The sequence below is a fragment of the Nilaparvata lugens genome, chromosome 3 (assembly GCF_014356525.2).
Source record: "Nilaparvata lugens isolate BPH chromosome 3, ASM1435652v1, whole genome shotgun sequence".
In the NCBI taxonomy this organism is placed as follows: Eukaryota; Metazoa; Arthropoda; class Insecta; order Hemiptera; family Delphacidae; genus Nilaparvata; species Nilaparvata lugens.
In genome coordinates, this window is record NC_052506.1 from 16,341,348 (window position 1) to 16,362,002 (window position 20,655).

The 20,655-nt window shown below is 31.5% G+C and overlaps 1 protein-coding gene across 2 annotated transcripts; it reads left to right on the top strand.

Moving 5' to 3' along the window:
* Nucleotides 1-226: 226 nt before the first annotated feature.
* LOC111060486 (paramyosin) lies at nucleotides 227-20,381 on the top strand. 2 transcript variants are annotated; one of them, XR_005570682.1, is made up of 18 exons: nucleotides 247-445; nucleotides 913-1,022; nucleotides 1,634-1,862; nucleotides 3,179-3,444; nucleotides 4,370-4,511; nucleotides 5,113-5,268; nucleotides 6,576-6,823; nucleotides 7,930-8,150; nucleotides 8,893-9,021; nucleotides 9,832-9,956; nucleotides 11,855-12,000; nucleotides 12,976-13,106; nucleotides 13,735-13,819; nucleotides 15,586-15,825; nucleotides 17,133-17,232; nucleotides 18,024-18,119; nucleotides 19,073-19,272; nucleotides 20,027-20,366. XR_005570682.1 is itself a non-coding variant. In XM_039423056.1 (17 exons), exons 1-17 carry the CDS (start codon nucleotides 391-393, stop codon nucleotides 20,046-20,048), a joined length of 2,601 nt encoding a protein of 866 aa, XP_039278990.1. In that variant the 5' UTR covers nucleotides 227-390; the 3' UTR covers nucleotides 20,049-20,381. The 2 variants fall into 2 exon arrangements, 1 of the variants encoding a protein (XP_039278990.1); XM_039423056.1 differs by lacking the exon at nucleotides 17,133-17,232 and having other exon boundaries at nucleotides 227-445; nucleotides 20,027-20,381.
* The last annotated feature ends 274 nt before the right edge of the window (nucleotides 20,382-20,655 follow it).

Below are 20,655 nucleotides of genomic sequence, written 5' to 3' on the forward strand. Positions count from 1 at the left end.
CCCATACCAAGATCTACCCACCTAGCATGGAATGAGTAATTACTGTATATCAATAAAAAAATATTCTCTTTCAACCCACGAAGGAGATTGTACTCATATAAGGTATACAGGAGAGGTCCTGTTTATTCTCTATCAGAATATGCTATTGACAGCTGAATAATTTTATGAAAATATTTTTTCAGAGTTGGCATATGTCTCTATGAATGATCATTTAGGAAGAATAAGAAGAGAATAAACATTCTGGTCAGTTGTAAATAAATAATCATTTAGTAAAGATATTATAGTAATTAGGGCAACAGCCTAACTTTCCGGGAAATGTGAAATTAAATTGTCTATTTGTAACAAATTTCAAAATTTACTAAAAGCATTAATCCAGTTGTCATTAATAAAATGATTCCAGGAACAAAACCAGCAGAAGATTATCAAAACATTGTAGTCCAATCAGGTAAATATGAATTTGAAATACTTATAAACTTTCATCAAATTGCGAGTTTGAATGGACCTTGGTAGTCCAATCAGGTGGATATGAATTTGAAATAGTTGATAAAATATCATTTAATAAAACTTGCATCAATTGCGAGTCTAATTAAACTGATAATAATATTATCGAGTGACCTGGCTGGCTCAGGTCTGGTGTCAGAGTTTTCAGGTCGCAACTGATCAATTTCAGGGCCTCTGACATGACCTAACGACTGCTTTTTAGGGAGCCGGGACCGACGAATTAACGTGTCCATCCGAAACACGGGAGTGGCCCGAGATAAATATCTTGCCCGGGCCAGGATTTGAACCCGGGCCTCTGAATCATAAAGCCAGCATCTGATCCACTCGGCTACGGCCACTCCGAATGGAACTGATAAGTATTAAACTGATAAGAGTAAAATTTAATAAAGAAAACATTTATTTGGATTTCAGAAAATCTAGAGCAGAGGCAAGAAACTGACCTGGGGAATTTGGGAGGTGGGACTAGTGATGACACAAATGTCGGCCAGTTCTTGCATAGAACTGAACCCCTGGTGGTAATGGTGAGCCATTTGCGATTATTATTCTCTATTCATAAATTGTCATTTCAATTAAACATTCTAAAACTGATTAATGATCGGAGAAATGGAATATCGATTAGTTGTTGCTTTATTAATTTCAAATAAATTCAGGCTGCACTTTGAGTGCACCAGTAATTACTATATATTGATATTAGAATATCTATAGTATCTAGTTTTAGGATATTTTATTCTAGTTTTAGTATTAATAATTGGTAAGATAACTAGTTTATATAATTGAAATTTTTAAGTTAGTCCAGTTTTATATATCCAGTATATAGTTGCAATTTGTTTTAATATCCATAGTAATGGTGCACTCAAATTAAAGTGCCCCCTTAATTAATAACAACCTCATTTAATTTTTTGATAATACAGTATTATTATTCGATGTTTGAGCTATCAATACTAACAAACAATAAGACTGTATATGTATGTCATGGTTGAATAGAATTATTATAAAATTAGCTTTTACTAGACCTATGCATTCGTTTTATATTTTTTGCCACCCAACGTAAAATGTAATTGAAGAATCAATCAATATTTAGCATGGCTAAGCAAGCTTACAAATTAATCATCAAAGTGTAACTTTGTTCCAGTCTTTTCTGGAGGATCTTGACAAAGATATTGATAGAAAATTCTCAAAGGCAATTCAAGGCCAAGCTCCAAATAAAGTTCAAGCCAACGAGATATCCAAAACAAGCTGCTCTGATCCACATGGTAATACAGATTATAGAGAAGGAAAGATGTCACATGACATAGCCTTGTCATGTGATAAGAAAGACCCATGTCCTCTGTCTCCAGCCCAGTCGAATATTGCAAAACCAAGTGAGTCATTTTCTCATATTTTCTAACTTGAAAAATATGATGCATTACTTGAAAACTAAAACTTTTACTAGAACAAACCTTAACCAGTATAAGTATTATATTTATTTATTTTATTAAGCAGCTAGTCATTCTGTATTTTGACTCCAAAGAGATATTTTTGTCCCACGCGCGTTCTTATGATTATATCATATAATTATATCATATATATTATTATATAATCATGATTATATTCCAAATATTATAAACCACACAGAAAGAATAGGTAGCAGAAATATTATTATTAAAAACACGTTTAGCAGATAACATCTCACACACAACATTGAGCTACGCATGCAGCACGATTTTGTACTTTTATCAACTTCACGTCTGGTCACCCGTGCCAGCCTCGTCTCAATATGAACATTATAATATGATCACATGTTATTTACTCGTGTAGCAGGCTAGTCGTGGCACCCGTTTACGTCTCGTCTCTATATGAAATATTTGAATTCGGGATATTTGTTATGCTAAGTGATTTTGTTCGACTGATTCAAAATAGCTGATCACCATTGGTGTAATCCAGTAAGACTCATGGGTTTAGTAATTTGTGGTCTTTTTACGTGTAGCTATTATGGTTATGTGTACCTTAATTTAACAAAATAGCTAAGTTGGGAATAAAGCATTATGTTATCAATGGGCTCAAAAAGCCTTGGCCTACTTGAAGAATGAGTTTACAAAATCTGAAAAATATTTTCAGACCTATATTACTATTATGATAATAGGAGTGATCCGTGGTCTAGTGGATAGAATGCTTGCCTAGCAGCAGCATGTAGATTCCGGGTTCAAACCCTCTCACAACCAGAAGTTTTTTAACCAGATCACTCCCGTGTGAGCACATTAGAATGTCGGTCCCGGCTGAAGTATGTCAGTCATAAGGCCCATTGAATGCTTAAATTATATATTCAGGCGGTGGGACCTTCCGCAAGGGACTCCCCACCAACAAAAGCTATACGAATTTACTTTTTATGATATATCTATGAATTAAAAAAATCTTTATTCATAAAGAATGTAAAAATACATATGAATAGTGTCACAGAACTTTATATAGCCTAAATGCTAATTACAAACAAATGTCATACACATGAAATATTATAAAAATTCCTGTAACGAAAACAGGGAGGCTTAATCATATTCCTTCAACTCAAAACCAAACCTTTTAAAATATCTTCCAAAATTTTCAAACCATTTGGCAATTTTGTAAAAAATTGATAAATTTATTTGCCATCGATCCAACATTTGCCATTATTTACGATTAACCAATATTTGAATGTTTCTAGGTATCCAATCCAATACTAGACATTCAAGTTGTTCGAAGCAAGTATCCTCGTCGAAAATTCCGAAACCGGTGCGATCGCAGAAAAGTAACATTGGCATCCAACAGCAGCCGCAGCCAGGCAGCAAGCTGTGCCACTCAAATCGGTCTGTGCCTACCGCAGCCGATCGCAACCAGACAGCATTCCGCAGGCAACGCCAGTCGTCTGTCGGTCCCGGTGGCAGCTCTGTGGCCCTCAAACATCCTCAAAATTCTCCCAAGGATGGCAAGGTTGGAAAATTATTCATGTATCATAGGTGAAAGAAATATTCATATCACACAGATTTTTTTCAAAATAGTTATTTGAAGGGTGTTTGTGTTACAGAAACGAGCAGTAAGGGTCATTGCTAATGTGAATAGTCTATTTCATTGTGATGATTTATTCAAAAAATTCAAAATTCTGACTGTACCAGCTATTTACATTCTTGAGTGTCTTATGTATGTCAGAATTAATTTAGCAAGTATCTCTGTAAATAGCAACGTTTACAACCATTACATTGAAATTCTGAATTTCTAAGAGTGAACCAGTACAATTATGAAAATACATTGAACTGCTATAAGGAGTTTGGTAAGAGGATGTATGGGTGGGAATGTCTCTCTCACACATCTTGCCCTCTCACTCTGGATGCATACAACTGGTGTAGAGAATGCTTGAACTTTTACCCCCACCCCGAAAAAAAGATTTGAGTATAATAGGGTGAGACTCAAAGGTTCATGTTGTATCTTGTACCCTCTATCATTGAAATAGAAATAAATGAATTGCCTGAACTCCCAAACTAGTGCAAGATATAATGATAATTTGTAAAATGAATAGGAGTAACATTGCTAATAACAGCTTAGAGAAAAGATAGCGCAAGTAAGATGTAAAATACTTGTAAGATAGTAAGATACTTGTATCAGTTGTCTCTAATAACAGTGAAAATGACAAATTAAGTCCTCATCAACTTATACTTTATTAAGTCATACAATAAGTACATCATCAAACTGATAGGGAGAGAAAAAATAAGGTAACATTGTGCTATTCCTCTCCCAAATTCAGATAAGGTTACACCACATAGTCAAAAATGGGTCAAGTCTTGTAGCTGTTCAATTCACAAAATTCTCAGTCCTCAATTATTTTCAACTGAATACGTTTTGCTATTATTGCACTTTCCAGAGAAACGACAATGACACAGAATCGCACAGAAGCCGGATAAAACCCTCCCAAAGTTCTCCAATTAGAAAATATGAAGCACTTGATGTCATTCTTCCAGCAAAAAAAGGTGGTGGCGAGACTGGATCCAAACCGGATAATGAAGGTATAAAAAAGGTCTCAGTAAGAAAGTGAGTGATTAGCGATAAATATTACTTATCTATGAGGATTATTTATTTTCAACAATATAGAACACCTGGAAGCTCTCAGTTCAATGTTGATTGTAACTACATTATCTAAAATCATACTATATGATTTATTCATGAGATTGATGTTATTTTTTGATGGGCTGGAGGTGCATGGATGAGCAAGGGACTAGAAGAAAGAGGTTTTCTATTTGTACCGTACGTATAATGTCATCAAATTAAAAAGAAAGATGTCAAAAATCACTTCTCAGCAAGGATTTAGCAAGTCTATATTATATATTCATGAAATGCAGTGTTTCTTATTAGTACTATCTATGATTGGTTTTGTTCTCCGAGTTTTTACAATCAGTTTAATAGTCGTAGTTTCTTTGTTATTAAAACAATAAACCACGACATGAAAATTTTCCCTTTCCCATCTCCATCTTACGAATCTCAGTAGTATGCAAAATACTTCATGCAATATGTGGAGTGGAAAATTAAATTTTAGGATTGAAGTAGATTGAATTTCTACTTGATTCATAGAAAGCAGTCTATTTCAATATAATTTTCTTCCATTTTCAGAGTCAGAACCCGTTTTTGGAGGTTCACAGAAGAACCCTGAGAGTAGAAGTGAGTTTCTGATTTGGCTTTCCAATGCTATCAGCGAAAAACTGTTAAATCCTTATAAAATCGACGAATACATCTCAAACTACAAGTCAACTCTTGCATTTAAATCAGGTTGGTAAAATAATAATTGAATAACATTAAATAGGTAACATTATTTAGAAAATGAAACAGGTAACAAGTATAATAGATTATTCACCTGATGGTTATTTTCTCAAGAGATGCTCTATTTTAATTTTATCTAATTACATAGTTTTAACTGTTAATAATTAACTGCTTCTAACTGTTATATTTATACGTGAATCATGTTCTTTCGTAGGCTTTCTCTAGGTTTAAAATGATATATAATATGTATGCCAAAAGTATTCTAGTAAGCAAACCAAATCATGCTTGTTTGCAATCTGTTGTATCTACTCTCTGTTATTCAATGGAATAAAAAACTATTGAACGAATTGAAAGTGAATATTGAATTACGTTTAATCTTCAACAAACCAATTTTTACTACCAACTTGAATGGTTCATTTACTGAGAGAGCAAGAGCCAAATAAAATTAAATATTTTTGGATTTTACTGAAGGGTCAGTCACAATTTGATGCATGGAACAAAATCAATTTTTATATTATTAAACGATACAAAACTCAAAGTCTTAGATTTGGTACAATTTTGTCTGATAAAAAGAGTACTAGTATACAAGGTACGTTCATAGAGAAGCAATAGCGTAAGTAGATATCCCATGGTAGAGGGCGTTTATGTCGCAACTTTTACTGTTATCTCAAGCCGATAGTCCACGTATTTCTTCTCAAAAAGGTGTGTGACGCTGGTAGTCTCTCAGATTGTACCGTTCATACACTCTCACCCCGGCCAAAACAGTAAAAATCTAAAATAATCGACTTGAGATAACAGTAAAAGTTGAGACATAAACGCCCTATACCAAGGGATATCTACTCAAGCTATTGTTTCTCTATGCTATTATTCTACCAAAACAATAATTTTATCAGTGCAGATGATCCAGTAGTTCTGATTCGAATATGTTGAATGTTGGCTCTTTGCTACTCGTTTGAGTAGAAACCTTTTGGCAGGTGTACTATTATAGAGACTCTTATTCCCAGATCAACATTGTTTCTCTTGGGCTAAATTTACCCTACGTCTATAAACATTAATTAATAATGTAATAGTTTTCAAATTCGTTTGCACAGAGAATAAAATATTTGTTGTAGAAATAGTTTTCCATCAATATTATCTGTTAATTCGGTGAATCCTATTATCAGATTTAAAAAGGCCTCTTAATATGTTTTTATGTAGAATGATTTTAGTTTTCGGAATAAAAACAATATAAATTGAAACAGTATTATGTCTTATGTATGCAATTACTCTTATCATAGATGCATTAATAATAATATAAAAATGGATAACTTTTCTAGATAAGGAATCACAAGGTGCTGAGGAACTTGAATTACTCCACAAGTTGATTAAGAAGGTATTTGATTTGTATGAGGAGTGTCAGTCTGAGAGGCTTTCAAATGGAAAGTTGCAATCCAATTTCGAGCTAAAAAGTAAATCTGACATGAGAAAAATTGGTCTATTAGAAACAGAGAATCAGAATTTGATTAATAACATGGAAATGATCAGCAGAAGATTGGAGGAAGAAGTAGCTAATAATGAAAAAATGGTAAGTACCTTACAAAGTATTTTACAAATTTAAAAAGAATAATTAAATGGGAACATATAGTTGTGTATGAATTGTAGATGAGTGTAGTGTTATATAACTCCTGTGAAGTATTTCTTGATCGATGTATAAATACTTATAAGTTCAATAATTATTGAGACTGACATATTATCTTCATTGTGCAGTCATTGGAATGCAGATAAAATCTTTGAATCAGTGTTCTCTTTACATGATTTTATTATATATTTTTTTTGATTCTTGATGATTGATTAGTGATCTTAAGGCAGTTCGGTACACTTTTTTATTTAAATAGGATAATCTTTTTCAATATAATTGTTAAGATCATAATAAGAGTGAGAAAAAGTGGCAACTGAAATTTTTAAGTGGTCTAATAAGCGAGTTATGGGTTGTTGAAAGTGCTAACTCCGTTTTCTTTCCAGATCATAAACGGTTTCGAATTTTCCATTTGAGTTTTTTGTAATACATTCAGTATATCATTGGCTTTGTTCTAATATGCATTTCTTGCGATTTTTGCCAAAATAAACAAGTTATCAAATTTACAAAAGATGTTACTTTTTATTTATGAACGATATGGGGAATTTTAGTTTGGAAAGATACATTTTTTGATTTTTTATAGAAGTTCTGTTAATATAGTCGAAACCGTTTATGATCTGAAAAGAAAACGGAATCTGCAAAGTTAGCACTTCAACAACCCATTACTCGCTTATTAGACCACTTAAAAATTTCAGTTGCCACTTTTTCTCACTCTTATAATGATCTTAACAATTATATTGAAAAAAAGATTACCCAATTTAAATAAAAAAGTGTACCTAACAGCCATAATGAATGGAAATTGAAGAGATTTAAGATTCAAAGCTACTAATTGCCTTCGAATGTTTTTGTAAATTGAGTTTAATAGAATCTTATGAGAATTACAAGGAATGATTTTAGAAAGTAATATAAATGCTTCTTAAATCAGCATTTAAGAAGTGTTGTCTTAGATCAGCAATGAATACCATCTTTTAAATTCAAAGACATTGAAAATTGGCTTTTAAATTGTATCATGGATATAAGATGTACCAATTGAAAACTTGACGTTTTTTCTTTAGAAAAGGGGTAGTCAGACCATCCCTTCACTGAAGAAGAGGATCAGAGACTTTGAACAAAAGCTAAGGAATTGGGAAGATAAACAAAGAGAGCAGATTCAAAAACTGAAAAGTCTCGAGACAGGTTGTAAGCATAAGAACATGGACAGCATAGAAAAAGAGCTCAAGGAAATTACTTCAGTGTGTGAAAAATTTTCGCAAGAAAATGGTTTTCTAAAGAAAGAGTGAGTTTGAAGTCATATAGTCTACTCAAGTACATAATGTAGTTCAAACATTTTCTATACATCAAAATAATCCTTATTTAAAGAGTTTGACAAATTTTCGACAGAGCTTGAGTTTGTGGCCTAGGCCCGACTTAACATTAAACACTGGTGTGCCTTTTGAATGCTTGCTACTATCGGACTCCCCAATTTTTCAATTCTTCCAATATATATTTTAGTGTTGATTACATAAAAGCACTAGTCGTTTTTTCCTAGTAAGAGCTGAGACTTATTAGTGGCTATTATTACTCAAGTCATTGATGAGCGATATTATTGATAGTCATACGATTCTTTTTTAATTCATTGAGTAGTTACTCAAGTCATTTTTCACCCACACCAAATGAGCAAATTCTAATTATTATTAAACGAAAATCCAAATTAAATGCTGTGAATCATCAACCCAAAGACTTCTGCTACAGCAAATATTGACAACTTCGATAAGCACTACTATTCAAAAATTATTTTCCAGTCCCAGAATCGAACCCGGTACCTCCTAATTGCCAGTCAGGAATGCTCACCCTTACACCAAACTGGCAATCTCTGGATAGCAGTGCTCATTTTATACAAAGCCATAGCGGCCAGCCAGTTTCTATATTTCATAAGTCTATAGATGGAAATTACTGAGATATTGCATTTATTCAAATGATAATGAATATTATTAATTATTATTAAACTAAAATCCATTGAATTGTCTTGCATTTTACAGGCTGCAGAAAAGTGAAGACGAACAAAGATTGAAACTTGTCAAGATGATCGACGATTCTGAGGAAATGAAACAGATCAGAGACCAGCTTTCAATGCTCAGATGTAGATATAACGAAGAAGTAAATAGAGGGTGAGTTTATACTCAGTTTTTAGTTCTAAAACTTTATTGAAAAATTCAAAAGTGTGGATCACTTATTAAGCTGATCTGAGAAGTACGTGGATGGGAGAAAATGTCAAGCAGAATGATGGGAGTACAACCCATGATGACCATAGATACATTTGACAAAATTTATATGATGTGACCTAATGAACCCTGACAAACTAAAAACTTTAAAACTTTTAGCATACCCTTCAAAAGCTTGCAATTTCCTACTGAAAAGCCCTGTTTTCCAACGAATTTCTGCTCAGGTGACAGAAAAAGAATACCACTGGTTTATTTGGAGTGTTAACACATTTTCTTTTTGCCAATGTTTGAACTTCTCCATACGAATCATTGGTTTTTTTTGCCCAGTAGAGCACACATTAATTGAGAAACAGGGCTTCACACATTATAAATGTAATATGATGCAGTACGTCATTCCCATCAACTTAATAGAAGCTTCATTTCAGTTCAACAAAGACTCATACATTCTAGATTCAAAGACTTACTTCCATACCACCTGAATTTTCTCTCTTGGGCTGAATAATGAAATAGAAATTATGTTGTACTTGATGTTTCAAGAATCACACATAGAGCTTTTGAATATTACATTGACTTGCATTCAACTGTACCGTAATAGATTTTCTAAAGTGCCCAAGGCAAACTCTAATTCCAATAAAGAATTCCTAACTATTACAGTCAAAACAATAAGCCATTGAACTGTTATTAGGGTAGAATCATTTCTACATCTACAGAACATTAATTGAGTAAAATGAATGAGTCATGTTTGGCACTTTCCAGAAAAAAATACTCGTATGAACTTCAACAAACTTCTAACAAATTGAAAGAAATGGAGTTAAGTTGTAGAAGCCTCAGCAAGCTTGTGGAAGAAGCCAAGAAGGAGATCAAAGCGAAAGACAAAAAGTGTGAGTGAAAAAGTAAATAAAAAATAAAATAAACAATATATTGCTACTATAATAAGCTACATGAATTAGATTCTGCAAATGAATTGGACTTCAATGAGCAAATATTATCAACGTATATATTCGTAATGCATTAGTTCTTGAAACTAGTTTTATATTTTTACTTGCGATACAAAGTTTGTCATACGTTCTTTTATAATCGAATGTACGTTAAAATGGCTGTATAATGGCTAACTTCAGGATTAATCCTTTGTAAGAGAAAACATGAAATCTTTAAATTCAAATTTTCAAATTTAATTTTATTGCATGAAATAAATATACAGTTGAATATACGGGATGTTTCAGAAGTAGTGTCGATCATTCTAGGGTAATGTTCCTGGATGATAGGAGACAACAAATGTCATATTTGAGTGTCTGAAACTCAGCGCCATAGCTGTAACTTGAAAAATTTTATCTCAAGAACGAAATGCTGTATTGATCTAAAATTTGGCATGAATATTTATGCTATAAAGACTCAACTTTGAAAAATAAAATAAAAAAAATTCAATGTAAATTTTCAAAATGGCGGCCATTTTAAATTGTTGATTGCAAATTTCACGAAAACCGTTCACTTTACAAAAAAATTACAAGAGACAAAAAAGTTTTAAATTTTAAAATTTTATCAAAATTTCAAGGATGTCTTATTAAGATTGGTTAAAGAATAACAGAGAAATTAATTCTTTTCGTACTGCATGTATGACTAACAAGATCATCTGAAAAACATTGTAAAATCAGCTGGATGGCCATATGGAGCCATACCGAGTTTCAAAGCTTCATCTAAAATACAATTGGAATTGAAAATTTAATATTAATGTTTAAATGGTCACAAGTTATCATGCATGAAGTACGAAAATAATTAATTTCTTTGTTATTCTTTGACCAGTCTTAATAAATAAGGTATCATTGAAATATCGATAAAATTTGCTAACGTTTTTGTCTCTTGTAAATTTTCTGTAAAGTGAACGGTTTTTGTCATAGCCATTTTAACAGCCAATTACACCAGCGCCATTTTGAAAATGTACATAGATTTTTTTATTTTATTTTTTAAAGTTGAATCTTTATAGCATGAATATTCATGCCAAATTTCAGATCAATACAACATTTCGTTCTTGAGATAAAAATTCCTAAGTGAAAAAAACAAAATGGCAGCTATAAGGATATCGTTGAACTTTGGCCACTTCAAATACGATATTTGTAGTCTCCTATCATCCAGGAACAATACCCTGAAATGTTCGACACTAATTCTGAAACACCTGTTTATCACAATTATTTCAATTTCGAATGAATTAACGTGTACACTTATATGTTCAGTCAATAACACTTGATCATAATACGTATTGTATTTTCGTATTTCGTATTTACGTATTGTAATCCTTATTATGTGAAAAGAGAAAGAAAAATTACATGCATCTCATCCACGAAGGCTTAAGCCTGTGTGTGGAGAGTAGTCTGTTCTTTATTGAGAGAATAGGCGTTTTGTAGTTTGAGAAGGATAAGTCATTCTTGAATTGATAATGATAATGAATTTGATCATTAATTAAAATTTACTGAGAGGATGATACACTTCGAAAGCATTTATGTAACCCAATGAACCCGTCAATGAAAGAGTAGAAATATACACATGTTCAAGTCGACGGTTTTGTTTAAGATTCAAGTCGACGGTATTGAATTTCTCTTCATGTTTATATGTTTATTTTTATCTTGATATGAAACACCTTCTATATCTGTGTCAATGGTTAATGAATTCTCCCATGACATAATCAGTTGCATTAGAAGTTATTGTTATCAATTTACAATAATTAGTTGTATACAATAAGTCACAGTTGAAAACAATAAATTCATATCTAACTACCTATTTTCAGATGAAGAATTAGAGAAGGTAGCTGAAGAGGATAAACAAATGATGAGAACTGAGCTGGACGCCTGTAAGGTGATCAAACAAGGTGCTGTTGACGAGAACGTCATGCTCAGGCAAAAGATTGAGACTCTACACAGTAAAAATGAGAAGGTAAGATTGTCATCAGATTATTGTTTGGGCATGGCTAGCAAGGGTTCAAACATTATCTACCACATGTCGGATTTTGTTGTTGAAATAATAATAATTTTGATAACAATTTTCCAATCGAATCAATAATAATAATGATATTGAAATAATAATAATAATTTTGATAACAATTTTAGAATCGAATCAATTTTTATGTGACTATTCTGTCTCTATAAATTCTTATTGCAATATTTAAAATAAATATGTTTTCGTGAATGAAGGGACCAAAGTGCAATCATTTTCCTGAAGAAAATATACTTCAGTCTTGTGATACACGAAATATTTTTTCTCCACCAACATTCATCAAAATATATTACCCATTTTATTTTTCTCCTATCATGATCCTTGAAAAAAGTTTCTCCAACATAAATCATCAATCAAAAAACAGTCTTTCTTTCTACAATGACAGGCACTCTTGTACCACAGAAAAGAGAACCTACAGAGAGAAACCTAGGCTTATGGAAATCAAACTTATGTTATCTAAATAGGGTTACCCTATATTTGAAGAGATTCGAAATAATAATTATATAGATTATGTAGACACCCTATAGGGTGTCTATTTATATTTTACTTGGGGAGAATTTAATAACTCTGTTCCAGAGATAGTAGCTTTGGCGGAGGAAAATAATCTCTTCTAGAGGAAAATGATTCATATTCTAGTTTATTCATTTATCAATAACATGAACACATAATCATAGAATGATTGGAAATGAAAGAACAGGCTCACCCCTAATTATTCCAATACCGAATTATCATTAAAAAATTAAAAAGGAAATCTTCTGTTTTATCAGTACTCTCAAACACACATATTTTTGATCCTGAAATAGATCCAGATCCAGAATAAATTATAAAATTGAAAAAAAATTTACTCTAATCAGTTGCAAACTTGATAATCTTATAAAAATAACAATTATTATAATTGTGATTTTGATGTTTCAGGTTCATAGTTTGGAAAAAGAGAGCATAGAAATAGAACAACAGCTGCGAACCGATCTAGCACTTCGAGACGAACAAATCATGCAACTGCAAGAGCAAATTAAAAGCCTTCTTTTGGAGAGGAAGAATGGAAGGTGAGTGAAGTCATTAATAAAATCTGATAGCACCAAATAGCCTAACGAGTAAAATCAAATAACCTACTCAATAAATGTATCCATCCTTTTAAAGGTCATTATAAAAACAATTTTTTATTGGGTTAATGGAGTGAACTTTTGGATAGAAAATCAAAAATGACAAAACCATGTTTGAAATTCGAAGAGATGAACTTTGTCTACAACCTTGATATATTTTGCACTGAATGAAGTCAATGAAAAATGTAAAATTTTTGTATCTGAAACATTCAATAGCACAGAAATATTTCAAGAAGAGTTGAGTTGGGTTGAAAATAATAATTTTCCCCGAGGGACTGACTTTTATATTGTCATACTGAACGGTAATTTCTTCGAAGTTGATAGAATGCTTGAAAAAATTTGTCAAAACATATTTTCCGAGGATAAAAAACAGAAAATAAAGCCTAATTTATTACTTTGGTTCTGAAAAATAATGAACTTTTTTTATTTTCCAGTTTTACAATTTAGCCAACCCATAAATAATAAATTGTTAATAAACATTTGAAAATTACTTAAATATTCATTTGTACAGAATCACTAAGAATACGATATCTAAAATAAGAATGATAAAATGTCCACTTTCAATTTTCAGAGATGTTACGAAGCTGAAAAATAATAAAATGACTCTAGATCAGTGTCAAGCCACTTATCAAGAAAGAGCCAACTTGGCGGCTCAGGTGAGAAAACAAAACTAATTATTTGAAAATTATTCAATAAAGTACTTCTTACTGACGTCAAACTAAAGCTCATCTTGAATTCTCACAATTGGATAATTCAGATGATTTAATGATATAAATCTTTTGAAACGCTACCATTTCTAATCGAAGTTTTATATTACTTTCAAAAAGTTTGAACGTTACCTATAGAATTGGTCCTGTGCTGCAATAATTCTGTCAACGAAGCGGAGTTTAGTCGCAACCAATTAAGGAATAGCTGGATTCTTGCAAGATATTAATATAACACCCCTCTTCTTCCTTACAAGTTATTTTGTTCTCTTCAATCTGAGACTAGGTAGGCCTATGTATCTTCAAACGTTTTAGGAAGAACCTTTCAAATATTATGTCCTCGCAGAAAGTAGTGATTATGATCAATATGAACCATGCACATAGTTGAACTATTTATTCTCGATTTGGGGGCGATTTGAGAAGACCATGGATTTGGAAGGAAACGACGATGGTTTATAAAAAATGATTTATAATAATTTAGTTGGAAAAACTATATTTATTTCATTATTGATCATAGAATTATCATTTATTTCATTATTACTATTGTATTCTTATATAACTTCAAAGTGAAAAAGCACTCACATTCTTTGGTGTGGCGACGCGTTTCGTGCTGGTGTTGCACATTCTCAAGCCAAACAGAAACTCTGTTCTCGCCACACCAGAGAATGTGAGTGTTTTTTCACTTGAAAGTTGAATACAATAATAGTAATAATGCCAGTGAAAACAAGATGGATAACCAACAACGCATTTCATTATATTTATCATGGAATGCACCATTCCACACCGCATAAGAATGGTATTGGAGTTGATTGGTGCGCATTAGAGCTCAAATGTGCAGCTTATAAGAGAAGATGGATAGAACTCTCATTGAAATCATGTTCACTTTATTACAATGACTGATCCAATAAAATTTCAATGTTTGATGGTCCATCTTTCAATGATATTCCTCAATGAATCGAATTGAGAGAATGTTAGAAAAGTTTGTAAAACATGAAATAACATTTCATAAATTCATAATTCAAAGTGAGAAACAATATGATTCGGCATGACTGTAACTCTGTTCATTTTATAATTATTATTCAACGAAAATCCGAATTAAATGCTGTAAATCACCCCGAAGACTTTTGCTACTGCAAATATTGACAACAGGGTTAACAGCTAGATGGAAATTCGATGAAAGCTACTATCCAAAAATTATTTGCCAGCCTGGGAATCGAACCCGGTACCTCCTAATTGCTAGTAAGGAATGCTTACCCTTACACCAAACTGACAATCTCTGGATAGCAGCGCTTAAAATCAAATCAAATCAAATTTATTTCCATTCAAAATACAGTTCACAAACATAAATATAAATTACATTTTATGGAAAGATTAGCATCCGCAAAGAAAGAATCTGAGCGCGGATGTGAGTTGTGCTATTTCATAGAACTAAAAAGAAATATAATTATAATTCTATTATAAAAAGAAAAACAAAAAATAGAATATTACTAAAAATTACTTATAATTGACATATTACTAAACATGAATAGCAAAAGAAACCTATTGAAAATTTTTAATAGAAACCTATTGCTCATTTTATACGAAGCCATAGCGGCCAACCAGTCTACAGATGGAATTAAATTGAATTTTAACAAATGAACAAAAGCAACCTCTAATTTAATTATATGAACAAAAGCAACCTCTAATTTAATTCTATCTGTTAATTTTGTTGTTTTTAGATAATTGATCTGCAAAAGAACGTTGACGAACTTTCCAATACCAATTTGGAGCTACAGAAGGTGCTCGCGGATAGAAACGCCGAGCTCGAGCAACGCGATCAGATCGTGAAGCTGCAAACCGATGTGCTCAAAATAAGAGACGAACTGATTGGCCTGCTGAGAAGCAAAGACTCGACACACGAGAAGCATGTCGAAGAACTGAGCAGCATATTGATGGAGCGAGAGCATGCCATCGAGAAGGTAAAGAAAAACATATCATCCTACCTCAACATTGAACGTAAACATACAGAGCCGCATTCATTCCGACCATTTTTGCCATGGCCCCAGAACATTCATTTGCTAACATCTCTTCAGAGAGAAAATAAAATAATGATCCCTTGATAATTGGACGACTCAGATACAACACTCACAATTCACATTCGGAAAAATGGAAGGCAATCAAATCGAAATTAATGTTTCAGAATGTATTGTAGCCTGACTGATAATGTTTGGTAAATAAAATTTTTGATCAACTGGCATATAGTTATTATTTCCTTACTATTGTATACTTTGCATGTCAGAATAATATTTTTACTGTGAAAGTAGTATTTATATTTTTCTGCTTAATATTATGTGAAAATTTATAATAAGCACCACATTCGTTCAGTTTATAGTTCTCTTCCACTTTTCTAAGTGGACAGTTGAGGATATTTTGTATTTTCACTATCAATTGAATTGAATTAACTTATAAATATCGTTGACATATAAATACGATATCCTAATGACATGCAATCGGTTAGCAATAAGTTTCTATGAAGCTTTTCAATTTCAAAACTACATGATTTCAAATAGACGGAATATTTTGGTCAAGAAAATTACCTCTCTTTTTCACAATGAAAGAGCTTAAAAGTTATACACATTGATGTACGCTGTACGACTCCATTTGATTATAGTACAATAATAACTAAATAACTATATGTTTGAAAATATACATGATGAACAGTGAAAATATAACAGAAGGTATTTAGAATACTATTAGAAAAGTACTGTGAAAATTTTATATTAATTTTTTATAGGGCAAAGTATTATTTATGTTTGGGAGAATTCCTAAATTATCATTATGTCTGTTTAACATGATCGAAAATAGTGGCCATTCTTACAATATGAATCTTTTCTAATCATTATTTAATAATAGATATTGAATGGGAAACTTAACTTTCTTGAGCTTCTGATGGTAGTTTTTTTCTATAAAATGTTATCTTGAAATCATCAGCTAATATTTTACAAAAAAGTACATTGATTAAGGCGATAATCTAAGGTATTATTGTAGTATGATACTTGAATGATGTGGCATTTTGAGAATACAGAAACGTAGCCTAGCAAGTAGCATAGCTGTCGGAATAACTACAATAAGAGGAGAAAAGATATCAAAGCTCAGATAGCCAATTCCATTGAGAGAAAGTTATTGTGTTTCACAATCTATTTCTTCAAGCATTTGAAATTGACTTCATCATTTTTATATTATGTACTTGTGGAATCAACTGGGAATTACGATAATCAATTTTCAGAATAAAAATAAAATGAAAAAGTACCGGTCGAACGGTATTAAAACTCATCAAAAACCGAGAATTATTTGAAGAAAATACGGAATGGCCAGATATAAAAGAGGTAAGGATGCTTTACAGTTTCTGTTGAAGATTAGTCTCTCTCAAATTAATTGGTTTTAGGTTCCTTGCTACCGCCAGTATAACAATACTTAAAAGAGAAAAGCATTAAATTTTAGATATGAATTAATGTAGAGAACTGAATATGTGTTCACCAAATTTCAATGACTAAGAGTCTTCCAAACAGGATTGCAATCTCTTGAGCAAGCATAAACCTTTTCATTAAATTACAATTTTAGGGTAATCACTGAGCCATTGATTTATGTTTTTGCACACCTGAATTTGTGAGAGATCTCTCTCGAAAACGAAATTTCATACGTGAGTTCATTACATCCAATGCAATTAATCGTCAGTAAGTAAATTTTTATATCAAGATACAGTAATGAGTATATATCAGACTTTCACTTTGATATATTTCTAAACTGAGTTTGTTAATGAATTTTTCATTAATGAATCCATTCTTTCAGAGTAATGACGACACCTATGAAAATGGAGCTATAGCGTACATCAATGTCGTCATTTCAGTTTCTATGCATTCGTACTTACTTCACAACAGTGAACTGCTGGAAAAAATAAATTCAATCTCTTGATTATTTCCCCCCCTAATTGGGCACATTCTTCATAAGCAGATGACAAGGGAATTTGATTAAAAATACTTGGAATAGACTCAACGCCTCAAACTACCTCACATGTAATGCCTTAGGACAACATCTGTTAAATGATTGAGCATATAGGATACGTTTTAATTGGGAGATAATATTATAAATTATGATGAAAAATGTTTTTATTAATCAGGAATTGAAGAAAAAAGTGGGCAGTTTGCAAGGAGCTCTGAAAGACGCCTCTCCACATGAAACGAAATTTAAAGAGTTGAACACATCTGATAAATCAGTAAGTTTCCTCGATTCGGCTTAGATCCTATTTCTGCTTTGATCCAAATTCTGCATCTTTCTAATATCTTACTCAGCACATCCTGAAATTCCCGCAAAACATTTGGAACCACAGAACTAATCCATCATTCAAACATTTTTTATAACTCCAATTATTTATAAAATAGAATTATAGTACCCTTTAAATAATAAAACAAGAATACAAATTGTAACTACTAGTTGGAAATTTATTTTTATAACCTGACGATGGTGTGATCACCGAAACTAGTAGTTACAATGTGTATTCTTGTTTTATTATTTTATTAATTTTAAAGGGTACTATAATTCTATTTTATAAATACAAGATACAAGAAAGTAGCATTGAATTCATATATTTTAAAAAACTTCAATTATATACAAAATTTGAATATTTTTTGAAATTCATAATTTTATAATTTTCAATTATAAAAGAATTGGTTACAGATTAATTGAATGGAGAAATATAAATTTAAAGTGGGATGTGTACTATTGAATTTCCCTGATAAGTAAGCAGAAAGTGAATCACTTTTAGCTGAGCCAGCTTGAATAATAATACTTATCTGTTATAATGGATTATTTAAAAATATATATTCATTCAATTATAAGATTCGATTTTGATTGATAATTTTTCTTAATTGATTACAATTAGTTCAACTTTGAGTAGGACTGTAATCCGACAAGTTTCAATTCCTTGAATATTCAATTATATCTAATTTTTTTGCACAAAAATACATAATCAAATGTCCGTAAATGTACATAATCTTCTTTGATCCGTGTTTGGGGATAATATTGTTCTACATAATATAATAATAATTATATAAATACATAAAATAAAATACATAATCAAATGTCCGTAAATGTAAATAATCTTATTCGAACCATGTTTGGGGATAATATTGTTTTACTTAATATAATAATAATTATTATGTTTAACAGGAGAGAAAAGGTTCTGAAAAGCTGACACTGAAAGATCTGCATTTGATGTTCCAAAATAAAGAACTGGACTTGGACAGTATGCAAGTACGCATTAGGACGTTGGAGAGAAATCATCAAAATTTCAGTCATCAGCGAATAAGACAAGAGACTCGAATGAGAATTCTAGAAGAGTCACTACAGGAAAAGAATAGCAACACATGGTAAGTGGTTTGAAAGTTCAACTACTTGGTTATCTATTATTTTTTAATAAAATTAGTAGAATTGATGGTTATGTTGTGAAATCTCTCCATAATAAGAAAACAAAGATATTGTCAACAAAGCAATATCTTTGTTTTCTTATTATTATTTTTTAATTTAGCGAGGTCTCTCACAACTTAATGCTGTTTCTCGCATTCTTTAATTTTCATAATTTTCAACATTCTTAACAAAAGTTTTAGCTATGTGCATGTATTCAATACTACATTACGTACCTTACCTTTCTGTAAGCATTTTCCAGAACATACTAGTATAACATTAAGGACCGGTTTCCGAGCTCGGGATTTAGCCAAGTCCTAGACATTAAACAGCTGGAGTCAGAAAATTGGCTGGACAAATTTGGTAGATTTGAATTCTGTAAAATATTGATTAAGCGTAATCTGTAGCATTCTAATAATGGAATACACTGCTGTTTTCCCGTATTATGGGCCTTTTATTCTGAAATTCTTTTACAGAAATTCGCAGATTCTTTTCCTGATATATAATATAAGCCTTCCAAAAGGCTACCTTCAAAAATTCAGGATTAAGTGCAAGATGAAGGATTTTGTGATAAGATACACTTTACAGTGTTTTAACCACCTTCTATTATGTACCTGTATTGATAATGACATAAATTCATTAGTTTCTAATGAAAGTAAACTAATGATTACTGATGAAGAACAAAAGTAATAAGTGAAGCATGTTGTCAATTTTTTCCAGGATTCCTGTGTTGGTTAAATAATACATTGGGAGACCAAGACAGTGGAAAAGTTTAACATTACGACCAAGTGCAAAGTTTCATTCATAATTCTAGTTGTAACTGAATATCAGCTGAGCTGAAGTGAATAAATAAAACCGATTTGTGAATTGATTTCAATGACGTAATATACATGTTTCTCTTATTTCAATTATTGCTATTTGCTTAGCATTATAAATTAACTGTTCATGCATTGTAAAATTCTGTGAATAAACTAACTGTTCATGCATTGTAAAATTTTGTGAATAAACTAACTGTTCATGCATTGTAAAATTTTGTGAATAAACTAATTGTTTAAACGAATAATTATGAATTATATGTAGAATAAGAGTAATATTTCATCTGATTTCTCTGATAAGTTATTTCTCTTCATAATATGTGTAAGGTACATCTTAAGTTGCATGTCAACTCACTATGCCTTGTTGAGTCAACGAATATGAAACCCAAGCAAAGCATGCAAACGAAGCGCTGATATTTCCGAACCCAAAACGCAATCGTCTGAATGCAAACATCAGTATTATACCACAATCATATACATCAATTAAACACTTGAAAAGATTCAGAAAAATTGAAATTATCACAGTAGACAAGT